Here is a 24,172-nt window from a genome sequence, read left to right as displayed (position 1 = left end):
TGGCCTCAGGAGCTTTAATATGATCCACAAAGAAACAACATAAGCATGATTTAAAATGGTACCAATTCCTTTTTAATTAAGTATGTTAATATTCAAGCCTTATTTTAGTAACAATGGAAAGTGTAAAACCTGGAGTTACAATATTAATATTTATACTTAAAATATGCTTCTGAAATACTTATAATCAAAACTGAAACCATTTTATGGCATCAGAACTTCTAGATGTATTTTTTAATGGGAGAAAACAGCACCTTCACTAAAATAAGTAATTGGCTAAAACTGATAAAAAATTTTAATCTGTTTATTAAAGAACATAATCAAAGGCTTACCATCTTATTTCAATCTTAGAGAAAATATAATTTTAATGAATACCATACATAAAAATTTCTGCAGCTGTGTCTCTGACATACAACTGTAGAGAAAAAATACCAATTTTTCCTTGGATATGCAATATACATTTACATCATGTTATGCTGTTCCATGACTTCAATGGATTCTGTAGACACCTGCAAATATATTACTAGTGACCTAGAAACACCAAACTCAAGACCACCATCTCCTTAAAGAGGGCTACTGAATATTAGGAAGAATAAAACATAGTTGCCCCTAATAATATGAGTTGAACACTAGGTGAATGTCCTTCTTTTCTAAATGCACTGAAATAAAGCTGTTACACATTGGTGGGAAAAAAACTGTTATGCTTGCCACAAACAATACATTAATAAAATTTTAATTCATCTTGGAGAGTTCAAATTCGTTTACCATTTATTTTAAGTGTGCCTTATTTTCGTCCAATCAGCCAATCAAAAGTAAAACAGGCAACGATGGATGAATATTTATTTTATCAAAAATCTTAAGTACATTTATTCACCAGGAAATAAATGTCCTAACCCTCCTGAGGTAGACACAGGTGGATCGGAACAAGTCGGGCTATGTCACAATTTTCACGACAGCTGGGGTTACTTGTGTAATCAGATCTCATAAAACTCAAGGCAAGGTGAAGAGAATGAAAATGGTAATATTTATTCTGAAGTTATTTCTCCCATGGAAATATAACTGAAAAGTTCATTTTAGCTACACTCCATAGAGAATTCACAGACACTCAAACTGCAGATACAGGAAAAATGACTTCTCAAGATCCTGTGCTATTGCAGTATGTGTAGAATTAGAGTATTGTACAAAATATGTTTAAAAGATGGAAGGTGGTGCTGCAGAGATGGCTCAGTGGTTAAGAGCACTGGCTGCTCTTCCAGAGGTCCTGAGTTCGATTCGCAAAAACCACATGACGTCTCAGAACTATCTGTAATGAGATCTGATGCCCTCTTCTGGTGTGTCTAAAGACAGCGACAGTGTACTGACATAAATAAAATAAATTTTAAAAAAGGTGAAAAGCCACAAAACAATATTTACAAATATTTATAATATAAGCAAAAGCACTCTTGAAATCCTATACACATGGCAAGTATCAGAACAGAACCACAGTACCATAAGTCTTACAAAAGGCTTAACAGATATATTCACTGTAGCTGAACAGCCAAGCAAATGCAGAAATCAAGGAAAGCCTCCTGATAGTGAGAGGAAATTAAAGTCATCAGACTTCTTCAGAAGCCCTCACTTCAAGAGTTTCTAACAAACTTCTAAATTGAGGGAGTGGGTGCTTGTGTATGCACATGTGTACACATCCTATGAGAACACTCCTTTTATCCCAATGCCAATCACGAGGCATAATCCTAATGAACTAGAAATGACATCAATCAAATTTCTGTATCTCACTCCACAACTGGTCAAAATACAGAAAAGTGCTGGCAAGGTGTCCAGCTCTAATTGGTGGTACATATACAACACAACCTTACACTGAAGGCTCATAGAATATGACAGGAAGAGAGAGTGGGAAGATCTTACCAGTCAGTGGACCACTATGCCTCCTGCAAGATAGTGTCTAGTTTTTTTTTTTTTTTACTTTATTTGAAAAAACAAAGATAAATGTACAAATTTTCAGCATTTTTGCATAAAAGTATACGAATACATTTTTTAAGGTTGTAATTAAGTATTTGTGGGTACATATACACACACATATGTATATATGTAACAATAATATAGGAAAAGAGGCTATTAATTTGAGGGGATAGGAGAGAAACTAGGAGGGGCTGTAGGGAGGAAAGGGGGATGTGATACAGTTCTATTTTAATTAAAATATATTCTTTTTTTTGTTGTTGTTGAACTTCACACAGTCTGTGAGTTGTTTCTGGGGTGTTCAGAGCTTTCTGGGGTTAGTATCCCATTATCAGTGACTGCATACTATGTCTGTTCTTTTGTGACTGGGTTATCTCACTCAGGATGATATTCTCTAGATGCATCCATTTTCTTAAGAATTTCGTTAAGTCATTGTTTCTGATAGCTGAGTAGTGTCTTGTAACCATGATCTCTTGCATAAACAAGATCTATGTAATGACAGTACCAGGTAACATACTGAAATGGATTAGAAAAATTTCCCAAGGACCAACCCTACATGAAGAGCTACAGGAAGTCAGTGGCGGCTAAGAAGAATCAGACTTCTCTAGGGAAGAGACCTCTATAGGTTGTATAATCGTAAGTGGTTAGCCAAAGCACATACACATATGAGCAACACTAAATGCATTTAGGAGGTATATATACGCACATGTGTACATATAATAATTATATATGCAATATACATGTGTGTATATACAAACATGTGTACAATAATGATTATAGAAGTCATGAATTTAAGAGGGAGCAGAGGAGACATGGGGGAAATTGCTGATGCTTTGTCTTTTGCTGTGTGCTGCACTGCTAAATACTGACCCCCAAGGCCTGGTTGCCCCCAGGGATGAGAGAATCCACAAGTAGACCCAAGTGGTGCTATGTGACCTTGTACCCCAAATTATTCCTTACTGGTAAACAAAGATGCCTACAGCCTATAGCTGGGCAGAAGAAGAGAGACAGAGTTTGATTCCTAGGCTTGAGGTCTAGGGATCAACCATGAGGAGGAGGGCGAAGAAGAGGAAAAGGAGGACTAGGAAGATAGAAAGATGGAAAGATGCTATGGGTTGGGAGAGTCATGAAAACATAGCCATGAAGGCTGGCCAATTGGAGTTAAGAAAGGCCCAGATGAAATATGCCTAGGTTTAATTCAGGGTTATTGATGGGGAAATAGAAATTAATAGCTTAGAGGGTAGATATCTTCCCATCTTTATTGTTGATTAAGGCTTATTATAAAAGTGGTGTGTCTTTATCTGGGAACTGAATAATCAAAGGTGGGGTAGAAAACCCAACTTACGATGAAATATTTACTAAAACCGGGACTTGTAGTCAGAGAGGATAGAGGAATGATGTAAATATAGCACTCAAGCATGAAATTCTCAAAAAAATTAAATTAAATTAAAAATATTCAGTATGTCAGTAACAAGTGGCCAGTATCACACACATACTCACATTACCTCCCTTTTCCTTTCTCTTCCCTCGTCCAGATGCTTCCAAAGCTGATGAAGGAACAGATAAACCTATCTGTTCAGAGCAGGATCTTTTTATATAGCAGCCATAGTTCAACGTAGCTATTTTCATCTGGTCTATTGATAGAATTTCTACAGCTAATTAAGTATTTGTTAATGAATGAACTTAACATGTTTTAAGAATTGAGCGGCTACTTTTTTATGCCATACATAAATATGGGATGTGAAGGTCAAGGTGTTAAAATTGTATCTCTTAAGTTGTAATTTTTTTATAAAAAACAAAATAGCCTAGATATTTTTAATGGGAAAATGATAGTTTTATGTAACATGGTGAGTTTTATTCCTATGCCCACGTTTAACAGTCCTTCTGATGTGGAACACAAGCATTCTTAGAGAGAGAGAGCTTGACTTTTTGCATGATTTAGATTCTTCTCGGTTGCTGGAAGGAGGAAAATGAGAAGCCAGATACCACACACAACAATGCGTGTTTTACCATTGAGATTAATCAGAAAATTCAGTGTAGACTATTTGTATCCTTAAAGGCAAACCAATTATAATAAATCACCAGGAGGTCTACTAAGACAACCTACCACACATTCAGATTTTCACCTTTAATAAATTACATTAACTAATTAGAAATAAAGAGCCAGATCTGACTAACAAGTTCACATCAGACAAACTGTGCTAGAGGAGATACTAACACAATTTATAATGTACTTGAAACAAACAATTTAAGTAAGTCTCAAAAACAAAAATAAATTTTATAGATAATCACTTCTTATGAATATGCTGTTTTCTGTTTCTAGTGATGAATATTCAAATAATGACAGGTATAAGCCAGGCTGGATTTGAACCCAGGATCTTTCTGCTCAAAATGAAAGATGAAGAAAAAAAGAAATTATACTTACCTTTCCCTGAGAGAGGCTCTATTTAGCACAGGACTTGCACAATGCTTTGGTATCGTGGAAGGTGCTGAATGGACTAGTAAGGTCCTTGCAGAATGCTGGGGCTTGCTACATGTCCTTGGGTTCAAATATTCTTCACACCTTTCAAAGGGATCCTCGAAGTCTCTCCCATGTGGTGATCTGATAACCTATTTTTAAAAATGTGTACATGTCTATGTATATATATGCATATATAGATTGATAGATACATATGTACTTACAATAAAATTTTTATTATTTCTTCCTTTTTTATTTAATTATAATCTTAATTATTTTTTAAATTTTTGGACATGGTGATTATATTATCCTTCCACCACTTTCTTTCCTGCCTCCAAATGTTCCTGTATACCCCTTGCCTTGCTCTCTTTCAAATTTATGACCTCCTTTTCATTAATTGTTGTTTCATGTATATCTCTAAATATATAGAAACAACTTGCTCAGTCTGTTGTTGGCTAATCAACTGGTGTGCTCTTCTCTGGGTAAAACTTTCTCCTACTCGGAGAATTCTTTTGTCACCTGTAGTTCCTTGTGTATGGCTGAGGACATCTGGACTTTCCATCCACTTAAGCATATCTTTGTTGTTCTTGTTCAAGTCAGGTTTAGATAGTCATACAAGATAAAATTTCATTAACTCAAAACATTTTTGAGTACAGATGGGAAAAGTATCTAGATTGGTGTATATAAAATAAAGAACAGATATGAATGAACAGCAGATTGCATAGTTTAGCTGCTGTGGTACTTGTAATCTAGTAGGATTATATTATGGAAAAGTAGCTTTAAGACACAGAACAGGATACAGACATAAAATGTAATGCATTCCAGGAGTATTAAGTTCCACCAAAGAAAGAAAAACAAGAAAGAAGGTCAGAGATGCTAGAGTGGAGTGGAAGCTGGTGACAAGGAATAATTTTAACAGGAGCATTCAGCAGGTGCCTCACAGTAAGAAAAGCATCATACTAAGGATCCGAAGATACAATGGCCACGTTAGTGAATCAGCCCAAGTGCCCATTCACAGGCGGATGGAGGATGAATGAAGAGCGACAATGTGGTACATCTACACAATGAGAGTTTCATTCAAACGTAAGAATACAACTAACCTTTGTCTGTCATACTGAGTTCAACAAATCTAATGATGTTTAAGGGAAAACATCTAACTTAGTGAAGTAGGAAAACCCAGAACACTTACATCCATATGGCCCACCTTCATTCCACAGGACTTCTGAGAAGGCTTCCCTTCTAAAAACAACACTGATTCTTCTCTTTGTATGAAGAAGCAATTCCCTTCTCCGAACAGTTGAATACTTTCTCCCTGCTCCACTGTTATGACTTGCTAGACCTCTAGCCTCTGTTTATTAACCCTAAGCTTTTATATACTTTCTTAATTAGACTCTCACATTTAAAACCTTATTAAAATGTTCATGATTCTAAACTCTATAAATATCATCTCTTAACATTTCCCTTTCAGAGACACTCCTGTCAAGGTGGTTCATCTCCCACCCCTTCCCTTTCAGCACTATGCCCTAAAAAGCTTCCCTTAAGATCAACCGAGCATCCGGATCGAGAGAGACAACGAGTGGGTTATCTGTTGACAGCTCTGAGCCCACTAAGGTATACAGAGGCAGAGATTGTAGACACCGATAAAACCCTCAATGTGTAAATAGCACCTTCCTCTATGATCCTCTAAGATCACTCCAGCTTCCTTTCTCGGGGGTCTCTCTGGCAGCCAGGGTAAAAACTCTTGTAGTGGGTTTGTTAAACCAAGTCCAAAGCTAGGTTCTCAGTCTTCCAGAACTGCAGAACCCTCTTCATGACATTTTCACCTGTTCATTAGACTTGAAAACTGGAAATGTATTGCTAATGGTGCTACAATATAACTGTCTTATATTTTGTATGAGTTTATAGGAGGAAGTTTCATGTACATAAACAACTTTGAGTTGCTAAATTCATCTTTGAGCTGCTCAGGGAAGGAGAGCTTTAGCTTTTATTGCAACAGCATCCTAGGTTACTTCTCTGGTTGTGTATTTTGATTCGCTTTTTGGAATCTGCTGGTGTTTGCTTTCGTCACAAGTGAACTGTCTCCTGGAGAGCTCACCCCTGACTTAAAATCATAGACTCAAGTCCTCAACTTGAGATATTATGGTTGAATTCCCAACATAGCCAGCACTGACAGACTTTTATGGACTTTTTTCAGTTTTTTACATGCTCCTCCCAAGCCAGATTTAAACTTTTCAAATAAAATAAGGCTTTTATGCTCTAGACTATTTATTTAACATTAATAATGATCAATTTTCTGCTCATTTTTAAATGACATAATCTCACCAATGATTCATTAGAACCAAAGATTTTCTCAAGATGCCTTCCAGTTCTTGATCATGTTAAATCCTTTGTATTTTAGCTGCTATAGTCTGATTCTTACAAGCTGTGCAAAGGCCTGTGTGATAAGTTTAATCCTCAGAAAGGATCCAACAGAAACTGGTGGAAGCATTAAGAGTGGAGCCTACTAGAAGGTCTTTGGAGATGGTAGGACATGGTGTACATCTCCCAAGCACTCTGGCTCCTGGTGGAAGCTCCTGCCACATGCTTCCACCGTGATATGGTACATCACCAAAGCAATGCAGCCAATGAACTGTGATCTAGAGCCCGAAACTGTGTGAGTCAGGATGTTTTTTTTAATAAGAAATAATTTCACATATCTGTTATGATAATCAAAGCTGGGGCTGGAGAGATGGTTTCAAGGGGGTTATAGCACTTGTTACTCTTGGATAGGACCCAACTTTGGTTCTCAGCATCCACATAGTGGTTTACAGATACCCTTACCTCCAATTCTATAGTATCTGATGCCCTCTTCTGACCTTCATGCGCATAAAGCAAACAATTGATACACATGCAGGCAAATACATACCAAATAAAATAAGACAGCCAACCATTGGGCTGAGCACAGGGTCCCCAATAGAGGACTTAGAGAAAGAACTGAAGGCGCTGAAGGAGTTTGCAACTCATAGGAAGAACAACAATACCAACCAACCAGACACCACCCGCCTCCCCCAACCCTGAGCTCCCAGGGATTAAACCACCAACCAAAGAGCACACATGGAGAGACCCATGGCCCCAGCCCGATATGTAGCAGAGGATGGACATCAGTGGGAGGAAAGGCCCTTGGTCCTGGGAAGGTTCCATGCTCCAGTGTAGGGAAATGAAGGAAGGCAAGAGAGCAGACAGGTGGGTGGAGGAGCGCCCTTACAGAAGTAGGGGGAGGGAGGATGGGATAGGGAGTTTTCAAAGGGGACATGGGATAACATTTGAAATGTAAATTAAAAAAAAAAAACTAACGGGAAGGTGATGAGCATAATGCCAAAGCATTATGTATATCAGCCCTGGCATTTCATTTTTTTTTCCTTAGAAATAATTTATGCAGCAATGTAAGCCCCAAACCAAAAAGTCAGAATGTTAAAATATTATCAACCTTTTAAAATCAGATCAAATTTGTATTAACATTTGTGCAAAACAGCAACTTCAATTTTTAAAATGCAGTCATAAGTAGTAACAGTTATAGACACAACTCAAAATCCATCTTCAATTTTGAAAATACTTTTCTTGCTTATTTTTCAAAATAATATGAAAAATAAGCCACCTCTACTCTGATGAACATGATTTTATTTATTTATTTTATAAAATATTATTATAGCTCACAAAATTTGTTACATAATATATGATGAATACACGATTTTTTCCTTTTTCATTTTTCCTAAGAAGGACTGACGCTTCCACATGTTAGCCTTCTTTTTTTCTTTTCTTTTTTTTTTTTTTTTTTTTTTTTTTTTGATTTTTTGAGCTTCATGAGGTCTGTGAATCGTTTCTTGGGTATTCAGAGCTTTCTGAGGCTAGTATCCAATTATCAGTGACGGCATATCATGTGTGTTCTTTTGTGACTGGGTTATCCGTGGCATTTCTTGTGGCCCAAATACACTGGGTGCTATGAACATCCACCTTACTATGGAATACCAACAACAATGAAGATGATTTCCAGTTGTGTTACATTTTTATTTCCAGCATGACAGTTTCAGTCACAAAATACTTGTCAAGGGGCAGGAAAGAAGTTCAAATCTAGAAACCATTAGACATCTACCACAACACATCTTATCTTCCTCCAAGGCAACCTTTGCCTCAGGGGTGGTCAGTTCTTGGCTACCAAACATAGACAAGTGCCTATTCCAATACCAGGCACTTAAGAAACAGAGCCTTCTCTGTGACTACAAAGGTGCCTGTGAAGTCAAAGATTAGGAAGAGCCACAAATAGGTTAACACATAGGATGAAACAGAATTTCAGAAGCACCTTCTATTTTTTAAATGATAAAAATATAAATTTCTACTATATTTAACTTTTGAAGTTAAGAGTTTTATTTGTATAACAAATAGCATTACCCTAAGCAACTCAGGAGTTGATATTTTAATATACTATCCTTAACATAAAGCTAAATATTCATTTATGCATTCCATGAGAGCAGGCAGCAAGGGAACAGATATTTGAGGATATAAAAGTTAAGACTCATATAAAACAGCAGCAAAATTTTTTAATAGAATTCTTGCCTGAACTAGGTTGAAAAACAGACCACAGAACTTCCAAGCTTATGTCTCTAAGGAAGCAGCAGGGAAGGAACATGGGTTGCAATGACTCCTATCTGCATTTAGCAACAGTTCTCAAGAAGTAATAAGCTGGACATCCCTAGTAATTGGGGGAAATGCAAATCAAAACAACCCTGAGATTCCACCTCACACCAGTCAGAATGGCTAAGATATTGAGAAACCTTCATAAATGTATATCCCTACTATGACTGTGAAACATGTCAGGTGTCACATGAGTGTCACAGACAGAAAGCACATGCCTATGCAATATGGCCTACTCTGTATTTATTTGTAAAAACTGAATCATAATTTAAAGCGTATGTCAATACTAGTTTGAGTTCCTAAAAAGAGGTGTTCATGCTTGTACCAGGTAAGTGTATAAAAAGATTAAGTGCTTTTTCTTTTATTACTTGATTATTTTCTTTAAAATCAGCTATTACAGGATATTTTTTTATTTTCTACATGCTGTTTTTTAATTAATATGTACTCACTGAACTGAAGTTTACTAAATTTCTTTTATGAGGTTTGTAGTGTTACAGAATAACTAACCTGGGATTTATAAACCAGCTGTGATTAACAATGTATTAATTATTGAACTTGAACCAGACCATTACGAAATTATGTTATTTCTTTCCTGTGTATGCTCTTAAGGAATTTTTTCCCCATACTGTTTTTGGGATACTTTGAGATTTGAGGAGAGAATGCATGTATGAGGCTCCATAAATTCAACATTCTGTACTGTAGGTGACAACTATAAACAAAATGTATCTTAGCATTAATATCCTGAACCTTGAATGTCATATTTAATACAGGACCATCTTAGAAACATTCAGTTATCTGTAGATTTCCTAGCTTACAAGGGCTAGATCTAAGATTATTCTCATGAGAAATGTTGAATTTATGAAGAATGGATTTTGAGGCTTTGAAAATGAAAATGGTATCTCAAAATATGTCACTATCCAAACATCTATGGTTTCGTTCCAGGAGCAAACATTAGCTAGCTGGTCAAACAGTCGTGACAATATTTGTCACACAGGGCCTATGGTTTGTTGCTGAACAATATAGTACTTTCCTCATGTGACTCAACACTATAGCACAAGTATTATTTTCCTGGATTCTCTGAAGGAGCATCTCAAAGACGGGTTTCTGACAGTGTTTGCTCTTTTAAACTGTTTTCTTTTACCCCAAGTTGGCTTTGCATCTATTAAGTTCTTTAACGGCCTCCTTAGAAGGAATTCTATGAGGGCAACACCTTTTCTGCTTTTCATCTTGTATTTAGTTTACTGTGTTAAGATATTTGATTTCAGATTGAATGAATGTAAATAGAAATTAAATGCAAATTTAAATGAACATAAAATAGAAGTGATTTTTTTTATTACCTGAGAGAAAAATTTTAGTATACATATTTACTGTAGTATACATAACAGATGTATAATCTTATTCATTAACATGTTAGATATGTTCATGTTATATTTAATAAACTACTTTTATATTTAAAAAAAAAAAACTCAGATGACAGCAGATGCTGGTAAGGATGTGGAGAAAGAGGAACACTTCTCCACTGTTGGTGGGGTTGTAAGCTGGTACAACCACTCTAGAAATCAGTCTGGCAGTTCCTCGGAAAATTGGACATAGTTATTCTACTTCTAAAAATATACCCCAGAGATGCTCCAACATACAACAAAGACACATGCACCACAATGTTCATAGCAACCCTATTTATAATAGCAGACACTTGAAAGAACCCAGATGTCCTTCAGTAGATGAATGGAAACAAATATTGTGGTATATTTACACAACGGAGTACTACTCAGCTATTAGAAACCATGACTTTATGAAATCCCTAAGAAAATGGATGCATCTAGAGAATATCATCCTGAGTGAGATAACCCAGTCACAATGGAACAGACACAATATGCAGTCACTGATAATTGGATACTATCCTCAGAAAGCTCTGAATACCCCAGAAACAACTCACAGGCCATATGAAGCTTAAAAAAAAAAAAAAAAAAAAAAAGCAAAAGCCAAAAGGTGAAAGCCTCAGTCCTTCTTAGAAAAAAAATAAGTGTATAGCACCCTCTCAGAGTGTGGTATACCTGGACCTTAAATCATTAACAATTCAAGAGCTAAAAAGATAGCCTTGTGGCAATTTTTGGTATTTTTTTTAAAACGACTTTATTTTACAAAACAAAAATGAATGTACAGATTTTAAACATTTTTTGCTTAAAATTATACATTTTTGTCAGTACTGTTTTTGCAGACATTAAAATAATTTTTACATAAAACCATGTGAATATATTTTTTTAGTCAGTACTTGATTTTTTTCAAGGGCTTGACAGTATGCATTGAAAACCTAATAGTTACAATAAGCATAAAGTACATGCAAAACAAAACGCAACATGGAAATAGTCAAAGTATTCTTGTTTTGTAAATATATGTATATTTTTTTGTTTTCTTTATTTCTTGGACTTCATACAGTCTGTGAGTTGTTTCTGGGGGAGTGCAAGCCTCTGGGGTTAGCATCCCACTATCAGTGACTGCATATTATGTCTGTTCTTTTGTGACTGGGTTATCTCACTCAGGATGATATTCTCTAGATGCAGCCATTTTCTTAAGAATTTGGTTAAGTCATTGTTTCTGGTGGCTGAGTAGTATTCCATTGTGTATATGTACCACAATTTTTGTATCCATTCATCTTCTGAAGGACATCTGGGTTCCTTCCAGCTTCTGGCTATTATAAATAGAGCCGCTATGAACATTGTGGTGCATATATCTTTGTTGTGTATTAAAGTGTCTCTGGGGTATATGCCCAGAAGTGGAATAGCTGGGTCTTCAGGTAGTACTATATCCAATATTCTGAGGTATCGCCAGACAGATTTCCAGAGTTGTTGTATTAGCTTGCAACCCCACCAACAGTGGAGAAGTGTTCCTCTTTCTCCGCAGCCTCGCCAGCATCTGCTGTAATCTGAGTTTTGGATCTTGGCCAATCTGACTGGTGTGAGGTTGAATCTCAGGGTTGTTTTGATTTGCATTTCCCTGATGGCTAAGGATGTCGAGCACTTCCTCAGGTGTTTCTCGGCCATTTGGTGTTCCTCAACAAAAAACGTTTTGTTTAGCTCTGTACCCCATTTTTTAATAGGGTTATTTGATTCTCTGGTGTCTAGCTTTTTGAGTTCTTTGTACACCTTGGATATTAGGCCTCTATCTGATGTGGTGTTGGTAAAGATCTTTTGCCATTCTGTTGGTTGCCCTTTTGTTTTCGTGACGATGTCTTTAGCCTTACAGAAACTTTGCAATCTCATTAAGTCCCATTTGTTAATCTTTGACCTTAGAGCTTGAGCCATTGGTGTTTTGTTCAGGAAATTTTCTCCTGTACCTATGTGTTCTAAGGTTTTCCCTACTTTCTCATCTAATAGTTTCAGTGTATCTGGTTTAATGTAAAGATATTTGATCCACTTACACTTGAGCTTTGTACAGGGAGATAAGAACGGGTCTATTTTCATTCTTTTGCATGCTGAGTGCCAGTTGGACCAGCACCATTTGTTGAATAGGCTGTCCTTTTTCCATTGAATGTTTACTGCTCCTTTGTCAAAAATCAGGTGACCATATACATGAGGGCTCATTTCTGGATCTTCTATTCTATTCCATTGATCCACATGCCTATTTTTGTTGTTGAGGATGGATTTCGCTATTCTAGGTCTTTTGTTATTCCATATGAAATTGCACATTGATCTTTCCAATTCCATGAAGAACTGGGTTGGAATTTTGATGGGGATTGCATTGAATCTGTAGATTGCTTTTGGTAGGATGGCCATTTTTAAGATGTTGATCTTTCCAATCCATGAGCATGGGAGATCTTTCCATTTCCTAGATCCTTCTCAATTTCTTTCGTTAGAGGTTTGAAGTTCTTGTCATACAGGTCCTTCACTTGCTTAGTTAGAGTCACACCAAGGTATTTCATAGTTTTTATAAGGATTGTGAAGGGTATGTTTTCCCTAATTTCTTTCTCCACATGTTTGTCCTTTGAGTATAGGAAGGCTACTGATTTGTTTGAGTTAATTTTGTATCCAGCCACTTTGCTGAACTTGTTTATCAGCTGTAGGAGTTCTCTGGTGGAATTTTTGGGGTCACTCAAGAACACTATCATTTCATCGGCAAAGAGTGATGTTTTTATCTCTTCCTTTCCGATTTGTATCTCCTTGATCTCCTTTTGCTGTCTAATTGCTCAAGCCAGGACTTCCAGTACTATGTTGAATAGGTAGGGGGAGAGTGGGCAGCCTTTTCGAGTCCCTGATTTTAGTGGGATTGCTTCAAGTTTCTGGCCATTAAGTTTGATGTTGGCTGTTGGTTTGCTGTATATTGCTTTTATTATGTTTAAGTATGGGCCTTGGATTCCTGTTCTTTCCAGGACTTTTAACATGAAGGGGTGTTGGATTTTGTCGAATTCTTTCTCAGCGTCTAGTGAGATGACTATGTGATTTTGGTATTTGAGTTTATTCATATGGTGGATTACGTTGATGGATTTCCTAATGTTAAACCATCCCTGCATCCCAGAGATGAAGCCTACTTGGTCATGATGAATGATCATTTTGATGTGTTCTTGGATTCGGTTTGCAAGGATTTTGTTGAGTATTTTTGCATCAATGTTCATAAGTGAGAATGGTCTGAAGTTCTCTTTCCGTGTAGGGTCTTTGTGTGATTTAGGTACGATGGTTATTGTAGCCTCAAAAAATGAGTTGGGTAATATTCCATCTGATTCTATCTTTTGGAATAGTTTGGCGAGTATTGGTGTTATATCCTCAATAAAAGTCTGATAAAATTCTGCACTGAACCCGTCTGGACCTGGGCTTTTTTTTTGGTTGAAAGGCTTTTGATAACTTCTTCTATTTCTTTAGGTGTTATAGGGTTATTTAGATGGTTTACTTGGTTCTGGTTTAACTTTGGGACCTTGTATCTGTCTAGGAATTCGTCCATTTCCTCCAGATTTTCCAATTTTGTGGAGTATAAGTTTTTGTAGTAGGATCTGATGATTTCTTGAATTTCCTCAGTTTCAGTTGTTATGTCCCCACTTTCCTTTCTGATTTTGTTAATTTGGATACTCTCTCTTTGCCCTATAGTTAGTCTGGCTAGGGGTTTATCAATCTTGTTGATTTTCTCAAAGAACCAACTTTTGGTTTTGTTGATCTTTTCAATGGTTCTTTTTGTTTCTATTTGGTCTATTTCTGCCCTAATTTTGATTATTTCTTGCCGTCTACTCTTTTTTGGGTATATCTGCTTCCTTTTGTTCTAGGGCTTTTAGCTGTGCTGTCAGGTTGCTGATGTGAGCTCTCTCCAGTTTCTTTTTGGAAGCACATAGGGCTATGAGTTTTCCTCTCAATACTGCTTTCATTGCATCCCATAGGTTTGGGTATTTTGTGTTTTCTTTTTCGTTGAATTCTAGAAAATCCGTAATTTCTTTCTTTATTTCTTTTTTGACCCTGCTATCCTTTAGCAGAACATTGTTTAGTTTCCATGTGTATGTGGGCTTTTTGTTGTCTTTGCTGTTGTTAAAGACCAGCCGTAGACCATGGTGATCTGAGAGGATGCATGGGAGTATTTCAATCTTCTTATATCGATGGAGGCTCATTCTGTGTCCAATTATGTGGTCAATTTTCAAGAAGGTGCCATGGGGTGGTGAGAAGAAGGTGTATTCTTTTACTTTAGGATAGTATGTTCTGTATATATCTACTAATTCTAGTTGGTTCAAAGTCTCTGCTAGTTTTGCAGTGTCCTTGTTCAGTTTCTGTTTCCCTGATCTGTCCATTGGTGAGAGTGGGGTATTAAAGTCTCCCACTATTATTGTGTGGGGTAAAATGTATTTTTTGAGCTTTAGTAGGGTTTCTTTTATGAAAGTGGGTGATTTTTTATTTAGAGCATATATGTTAAGGATTGAGAGTTCCTCCTGACAGATTTCCCCGGTAATGAGTAAAAAGTGTCCTTCCTTATTTTTTTGATAAGTTTTGGTTGGAAATTTACTTTATTCGATATTAGAATAGCCACTCCAGCTTGTTTCTTGGAGCTGTTTGCTTGGAAGTTTTTTTCCCACCCTTTTACTCTGAGATAGTGTCTGTCTTTGTCTCTGAGATGAGTTTCCTGTATGCAGCAAAAGGCTGGATTTTGTTTATGTATCCAGTCTGATAGTCTATGTCTCTTTATTGGGGAGTTGAGACCATTTATGTTAATAGATATCAAGGAATAGTTGTTTCTGTTTCCTGCCATTATTGCTTTTTTGGGTTGAGTTGTGTCTGTGTTTTTTTCTTCTTTTAGTTTTCTTGTTAGGAGTTTTCTTGTTTTTACTAGGCTGTATTTTCCCTCATTGTATTGGGTTTTCCACCTATAATTCGTTGTAGTGCTGGGTTTGTGGTTAGATATTGTGTGAATTTTGATTTGTCTTGAAATGTCTTCGTCTCTCCATCTATGGTGATTGACAGTTTTGCTGGGTATAGCAGCTTGGGCTGGCACTTGTGCTCTCTTAAGGAGTGCATGATGTCTGTCCAGACTCTTCTAGCTTTCATAGTCTCTGTTGAGAAATCGGGTGTGAGTCTGATTGGTCTGCCTTTATATGTTACCTGACCTTTTTCCCTTACTGCTTTTAGTATTCTTTCTTTACTTTGGGCGCTTGATGTTTTTACTATCATGTGTCGGCAGGTATTTCTTTTCTGGTCCAACCTATTTGGAGTTCTGAAGGCTTCTTTTATGCTTGTGGTCATCTCATTCTTGAGGGTAGGGAAGTTTTCTTCTATGATTTTCTTGAAGATATTTACTGTGCCTCTTTGTTGATACTCTTCTCCCTCTTCTATTCCTATTATCCTTAGGTTCGGTCTTCTCATTGTGTCTTGGATTTCCTGGACATTTTGGGTTAGGAGCTTTTTGTTTTTTGCATCTTCTCTGGCTGTTTTGTCTATGTTTGCAATGTTGTCTTCTGCCCCGGAGATTCTCTTTTCGATCTCTTGTAATCTATTGGAAATGCTTGCTTCTGTGACTCCTGATTTCTTTTTTTGGTGTTCTGACTCTAGGGTTATCTCTTTTAGTGTTTTCTTTATTGTGTCAATCTCTGTTTTAATTTCCCTCTTCCATTCCTTTATTTCTTTGGTTCTGTTTTCCTCTAGTTCTTTGAGTTCTTTGAGTGTTTTTTTCTTGTTTCTTCTTTAAAAGCTTCTGAATCATTTTGCTTTTCCTCCCTTTCTTGTTTAAGTAACTCTATCAGCGTCTTGAGGCAGGATTTCAGGTCTGTGTCTTCTTTTTCTGGAGTGTTTGGAATTCCGATGTTTGCTGTTATGGGAGAGCTGGGCTCTGGTGTTTCTAGATTGTCTTGGTTCCCTTGGGATATACTCTTTCTCTTTCCTCTTGCCATTTTGTTGTCGGTGATATGTTCTTGCCTTTCCCTTGTATCTGGTCTGTGTCCCTGGTTCTCCACTGGTTGAGGTGTCAGATGGGTCGAGCCCTGTTTTATGCCTCAGAGTCGTCGGGTGTGAGCAGAAGTTCCAATGTTCTGTTTCTGCTTGCTGGATCAGGCACGGCAGGGCAGGGCAAGGCAGGGGGTGCACTTTCTGTGTGTACTCCACAGAGATCTTTCTGCTCCCCTGCAGCCCAGGTCTCCCACCCTGCAGTTGCTCAGCCTCTACGAGCCACCGTTCCGGGTGGCAGATGGGCCAGGCTCTGCTCTGTGTCCTGAAGTCGCCTCCGGGCAGAAACAGAAGTTCTAATTTTCTGTTCCCAATCGCAGTTGCTCAGCCACTATGAGCCGGCGATCTGGGTGGAAGGTAGGCCAGGCTCCACTCTGCATCCGGAAGTCGCCTCCGGGTGGAAACAAGTTCTAATTTTCTGTTCCCAATTGCTGGATCAGGCAAGGTGGGGCAGGGCAAGTTACAGTGTGCACTTTCCCTGTGCACTCCGCAGATATCTCTCTGCTCCCCTGCACTCTTGGTCTCCCACTCACCAGTTGCTCAGCCTCTATGAGCCGCCATTCCAAGTGGCAGGTAGGCCAGGCTCAGCTCTGCGTCTGGAAGTCGCCTCCGGGCTGAAACATAAGTTCTAATTTTCTGTTCCCAATCGCAGTTGCTCAGCCTCTATGAGCCGCTGATCCGGGTGGCAGGTAGGCCAGGCTTTGCTCTGCATCCGGAAGTCGCCTCCGGGTGGAAACAGAAGTTATAATTTTCTGTTCCCAATTGCTGGATCGGGCAAGGTGGGGCAGGGCAAATTACGGTGTGCACTTTCCGTGTGCACTCCGCAGATATCTCTCTGCTCACCTGCAGTCTTGGTCTCCCACTCACCAGTTGCTCAGCTTCTATGAGTCGCCATTCCTCGTGGCAGGTAGGCCAGGCTCCGCTCTGCGTCCGGAAGTCGCCTCCGGGTGGAAACAGAAGTTCTAATTTTCTGTTCCCAATCGCAGTTGCTCAGCCTCTATGAGCAGCTGCTCCGGGTGGCAGGTAGGCCAGGCTCCGCTCTGCATCTGGAAGTCGCCTCCGGGTGGAAACAGAAGTTATAATTTTCTGTTCCCAATTGCTGGATCGGGCAAGGTGGGGCAGGGCAAGTTACGGTCTGCACTTTCCGTGTGCACTCCGCAGATATCTCTCTGCTCCCCTGCAGTCTTGGTCTCCCACTCACCAGTTGCTCAGCCTCTATGAGCCGCCATTCCGCGTTCCAGGTAGGCCAGGCTCAGCTCTGTGTCTGGAAGTCGCCTCTGGGTGGAAACAGAAGTTCTAATTTTCTGTTCCCAATCGCAGTTGCTCAGCCTCTATGAGCCGCCAATCCGGGTGTCCAATTTTTGGTATTTTAAAATCATTATGTTTAATCTTTACACACCAAGAAAACTCTGACTGTTTCCATGTTATTTTCTGTTCTACATGCACTTAATGCTTATGGTAACTAGAAAGATTTCAATGCATACTATCAATCCTCTGAAAGAATCAAGTACTGACAAAATATATTCATATAGTTTTATGCCAAAATGCTTTTAAAAATCTGTACATGTATCTCTCATTTTTAAATAAAGTTGTAAGAAAAAAAAGAAGTAATGAGCTCATATGAAATCAACATAAACAGTCGAAAATTGTAAAAATGTAGTAAGTATAATGGAATATTATGTGACCTTAAAAAGTAGGAAAGGCCTCCTATTTACAACAAAATGCATGCTTCCGGAAGTCATTTTCATAAAGAAGTCAGACACAGATAGACAAATGACTATGACCTCACTTACCTGTAGAATCTGAAAAATAATTTGAGGAGGAGGGTGTAAAGTACTAATCACAAGTACATGGACATACATACACGCTCTAATATAAATGTGTGTCTATGTAAAACAAATTCCCTACAGAAACTATAAAATTTTGCCATTTACACTTTAGAAACTGAGGAGTTATAGGAAGAAAGTGATGTTCTTAGAAAAGAACTGTTTTGAGATCAGAAATTAAGAGATACAGAGTCAGAAGTTAAAAAAAAACACAAATGGTATAAGGTTAAGATTAAAAATTGTTTGAGAATTAAAGCAAAAACAAAACATTAAGGCTTTTCCATTAAACAGAAGGACTAAAAGAAAGGTCAGGTTAAGAGGTTGCTCTACAGGAAAGTGCGTTCTGAACAGAATGTTATTAACACTAGTGCCAAGAAGAATCAATAAATGTGAACTAATGAAAATGAAAAGCAACGGACACTGTCACATTTGGAAAAAGTAGCTACACAATAGTAAAGGGGGATTTGTACTAACTGCACATCTGATAGAGGGCTGATAATGAAAATACATAAAAACTAAAAAAGAAAAACTGGAGATAAAAAACCAACCTAATTTAGAAATGGGGAACAGAGGTAAGGAGAGAATTCTCCAAAAGGAAACACAGAGGGCTGAGCAGAACTTACAGTCTCAGTATTGTCAGAAATTATCTTAGAAATGTTATGTCACATTACGTTAGAAATGCAGGCCAAGCCTACTCTGAGATTTCACCCTACACTAGCCAGAATGGCCAAGATCAACCAAACAGTGACAGCTCATGCTGTAGAGGATGTGGGATAAAGGGCAAACTCATCCATTGCTGCTGGGAGTGCAAACCTGTGCAGCCACTATGGAAATCACTGACAGTTCCTCAGGAAAATGAGACTTGATCTATCTCAGGATCCAGCTATATCTCTCTTGGGCACATGGCCAAACGCTTCACCCTTCTGCAGAGATACTTGCCCAACCTTGTTCATTGCTGCTCTATTTATAATAGCCAGAAATTGGAAACAACCCAGGTGTCTGTCAATAAATGAATGGAATAAAGAAAACATGGTATATTTACAAAATGAAATATAACTCAACCATTAAAACAGAAAAAGCATAATAGTGCAGGTAAATGGATCGAACTTGGAAAAAAATCACTCTGGATAAGGTAACAGAAATAAAATTATGGCATGAATTCACTTGTATGTGGGTGTTAGTGTCAAGTGTTTGCTTTAGTAAGCAAACTACAACCTATACAACTATAGAGTATGTATAGAGGTAAAGGACTGGGAATAGTGGGAAATGATTCCTAAGAAAGAAATAGATGAGTTGTTCCCAACCTTCCTAATCCTGTGACACTTTAAAACAATTCTACACATTGTAATGACCCCAACCATAAAATTACTTTGTTACTATATCATAACTGCAATTTTGCTACTCTTCAGAATTATAATGTAACTATCTGACATGTGATCTATAAAGGGGTCATGATCCACAGATTGAAAACCACTGAAACAGATTATTATAGATAACCAGGGGTGGGGGACTGGGAATGGAGGATCAAGCGAGTAGTAGGAAGGAAGAAAAGTATGAAGAAGGAAATACAGGCAGAGACCACTAAAACTAAGAGCCATTTGAGGGGACATACAGAAACATTGCAGTAATAGTAAAATACATACAAACATGAAGGTGATCTAAATTAAATCACTAAAATAAAAGGGGAGACAGAGCCCCAATTAGACATCTTTCATAACCAACGAATCTTACAGAACTGGGAATGGGTTATATCCAAATGAGTTCCTTGCCACAGGGGTCCTCTGGGATCTCTCAAACATCCAAGTAACTTTCAAGCATATTGGTTGCTCTCCACAAACTGTCAAGTAAAGTTGTATTCTTGAAAACACCTAAAAACTCAGAGAAGTCGAGTTGTTACCTACCTAGAGTCTTCACCTTCATGGACCTATGTTCAAGGTACTAGAAGGTACTCTTTATGCTACCAAAGAAGAAAAGTAAAGACCAAGTTAGCCATAAGCCCTCCAGTCCACAAAGGTGACCTGTATATGAGATAATCTTGTGCAATGGTGACACACAGCTGATGAAGAGTTCCCAAGCAATATTTAATATGACTTAAGCACGCTCCATGAGATGCATCTTACCCAGCATTGCTTGGGTGGCCAGTTACCTGAGACTAGGTAGGTCAAGGACTAGGAAACTTAGCAATAAGAAAATTCCTAATGATATTCTGCTATACACTTAGATCAGTGCCTTGCTCAGCCCTCATCAGAAAAGCTTCCTCTTGAGGCAGAAAGAAACAGATACACAGCCAGATATTATTTCAGCACTAAATGGAATCTCTCCGTCAAGCTCCACCTCTCATGACTCAGGGAACTGCAGAAAGGGTGGGAAAAAAGTATAGGCACAAGAAGTGATAGAAGACACCAAGGAACCAAGGTCTTCTAGATTCAACAGAGCTGGTGCACATAAAGTCACAAAGCCTAAGGCAGCAGTGCACATGGCCTGCAGGAATCTGTACCAGATGGGGCTTCAAAATGAAGAAGTGGACACATGAACTCATCCCTAACCCTAAAGCAATCTCCAATTGATAGTCACTTACAAATGAAAGATTAGTTTTCTCCAAGGGAGTCGCACTGAGGAACAAAACATTCATTAAAGGTAGGTCCATGTCTAACAGTCAATGACCAACACAAAACAAACAATATTTTTGCAGCATTTTTCCTTTAGTTTCTTTCTTTTTTAAAAAATTGGGATGCTTCTCAATTTCAGCAAGTTGGCTTCCTATTACTTTATTTAGAGATATAAGAACTCCTTAGTAATAATAAGGAGAGGCAGCATTCATTTGAATCAGATGGTTAAAGGAATAGACATAACATGGTAGACCATTTGGAGTGTGTGTGTGTGTGTGTGTGTGTGTGTGTGTGTGTGTGTGTGTACACGCATATCTGTTTTGAAACTTGGAAGAATCAACCAATACAATTTAATTATAAGAGATTTAATGTACACTTTAGGAATAAAACAATATATTGAACTATCACTCGTTTATAAACTAAAACTTGCTCATTCTTATGACCATCTGGCTATCTCCCCTGTCTCTCTCCATGCCTGTTGCTTAACCCTCATCAAACCTCTCCCCATCCTCTCTCCCACCAAGTTTCCTCCCTTTGGGGTGGGGGGGGCATCATAAGGACATACCACCTGGGATAGGGGAGGCTCACAGAATCAATGGGGTGATCTTAGTTGAGACTCACAGCAGTGAGGATATGGAACCTGAAGATATTACTTCCTGTAGCCAGACATACAGTCGAGCGATAGGGACACCAATCTACCCACAAAACTTTTGACCCAGAATTTATCCTGTCTACAAGAGATGAAGGGACTGGGGATGGAGCAGAGACTGAAGGAATGACCAAGCAATGACCATCCCATGGGTAAGCAGGAATCCCTGACACTATTAATGATATTGCTATGCTTGCAGTCAGAAGCCTAGCATTGCTGTCCTCTGAGATACTCCATCCACCAGCTAACTAGACCAGATGCAAAGAACCACAGCATTGGATGGAGCTTGGAGACTCTTATTGAAGAGCAAAGGGGTATGGGGCAGAGAGACTGAGGGCCCTAAAGGGTACAGGAAAACCAACAGGGTCAACTAACCTGAACCATTGGGAGCTCTCACAGTGAACTACTAACAAAAGAATACACACAAGCTGGACTTGGTCCCCTCTGCTCATATGTAGCAGATGTGCAGTTCAGTCTTAATGTAGGTCTGGAAGAGGGGGCTATCCCTATTTAGGGGGCTATCCTAAAGCTGTTGCCTGTCTGCAGAATAGTTCTTCTAGCTAGATCTCTTGTTTGGCCTCAGTATGAGAAGATGAACCTAGCCCCACAGAGACTTGATGTGTCGGGGTAGGGGGAGACCCAGGGGACTTCCACTCTGAGGAAAAGAGGAGGGGGGAAGAAACTGTGGGAGGAGGGACCAGGAAAGGGGACAGTGATTGGGATGTAAAATGATTAAATATTTTTTTAAATTAAAGAAAAATTCAAAGAAAATCACAGTATATGGTTTTAAAGGAGCAAATAATTGTATAATACATTCCTATGATATAGTGTATCATAAAATAATGTAAAAAATCACTGAGTTTTGTGTAGATATAAAACTCTAGGTTCTGATAACGACTACAATGCTTTTCACCTGTTTAACATTCTGAGTGTCTTGAGAGCCATGTGTGATATGAAATAAATCTTCAGTTTTCAAATCATCCTACTCTTTGCAGACCATCTGTCAGCATCCATCAAACCACTTTTCCTTTGTAATTGTATTAATAAAACTGTAAACACTCAAAATATCCTTTGAAGATGTCTTTACCAATGAGAAGCAATGTATTAAGTGTCTATTATACACAAGACATGGGCAAGTGCACAGAAGAAAGTGGACACTGGTTAAGAATGGAATAAACAGTTGAACAAAGATGAGCCTAAATGAATAATTATGAAAAAGATGATTTTAAGCATCCATATTAAGGAGAATCTAATTTGTTCAAAAGATCAAATCAAAACTGAAAATCTAGAAACTGTCACGGAGGAGGCAGAGGCTGCACCAGGTGTGTGGCAGCCTCAGGATAAGGAGGATGCGGTCATCCCTCAGCACAACCATTCATTCAAATCCATCACTAATTTCTCTTTTCTCAATGAACCCTGTACTTCCTCCAGCATCTCCTCATGTTGCTTTCCTTCTGAAGACTTACTCATTCCTTTCTTCCTATATGTCTCCAGGGACTTCAAAAAGTGCCCTTGTCTACAAACTCTGGAACACTCCAAGCTTCATAGTTCTTTCCCAGTTGAAACTCTTTATTTTTCTACTACCTGAGTATTTATCAGCTAACTACTATTTGTCCATAAAATTAATCTTTTATTATTTCCATAGTCAATGAAATAGATGCATTTCCATAAAAAAATATCCATCCTGGATTAAAGAATCATCTGTGAAATTACTCCCTACTCATTGTCTCCAAGTAAAGCCCTAAAAGTAATGAATCTATAGGACAGTAGAAGATTAAAGCTGATTTGAGAACACACTGGGAAAATGAACTGGTCAACTTACATCCAAATTAGTGTCTGAAATTATCTTGTTCTTTCCATATTTGGTTGTTTTAGCAATTTACTCACACAATTTGCATTATACACACACATGTATAGTATACATATCTTATGTATCATTATACTAGATAATAGCAATTATTAAGAAGCAAAATCAATAAAATGGTCACCCTCTCAGAGTGGGGTACACCTAGACCTTAAATCATTAATAATTAAAGAGCTAAGAATATAGTTTTGTGGCAATTCTTGGCATTTAAAAATCATTATGTTTAATCTTTACACACCAAGAAAACTATTTCCATGTTTCATTTTGTTTTATATGTACTTTATGCTTATGGTAACTAGTAAAATTTCAATGCATACTATCAAACATTTTTAAAAAATCAAGTACTGACAAAAATACAGTCATATATTTTATGCAAAAATTCTTTTAAAAATCTGTACATGTATCTCTGTTTTTTTAAAAATAAAGTTGAAAAAAGTAAAATGGTTGATATCCTAAGAGTTATTGATTAAAAATATTGCAAAGATGAAAATAAATATATAATTATAAACTGTGTAGCATTAATTAAAGGAAATGAATAGAGAAAGTCTGCCTTTAGAATAACTAAGAAATCCTCACTATTCTATGTAGAATATTAGACATGATGTTATCTCTCCTGTGGATGCAGGTATGTACATATAGATATTATATTCATATGTAACATATATACACATGTGTATACATATATATAATTTATTACATAAATGCATTAAATATATACTTATATTACAAAGGCAAATACATG

The 24,172-nt window shown here is 37.7% G+C and overlaps 1 protein-coding gene across 1 annotated transcript in view; it reads right to left on the bottom strand.

Moving 5' to 3' along the window:
- Positions 1-24,172, bottom strand: part of SPATA6 (spermatogenesis associated 6) — a 101,620-nt gene that overhangs the window by 17,470 nt on the left and 59,978 nt on the right. Inside the window, exon 10 of the mRNA XM_080922146.1 lies at positions 4,379-4,563. Coding sequence (XP_080778272.1) covers positions 4,379-4,563 — 185 coding nt within the window. The remainder of the gene's footprint in view (positions 1-4,378; positions 4,564-24,172) is intronic.

Source organism: Micromys minutus (assembly GCF_963924665.1).
Source record: "Micromys minutus genome assembly, chromosome: 9".
Classification (NCBI taxonomy): domain Eukaryota; kingdom Metazoa; phylum Chordata; class Mammalia; order Rodentia; family Muridae; genus Micromys; species Micromys minutus.
The sequence above is the reverse complement of the archived record's forward strand: the minus strand, read 5'-3'. Positions and strand labels throughout refer to the sequence as shown.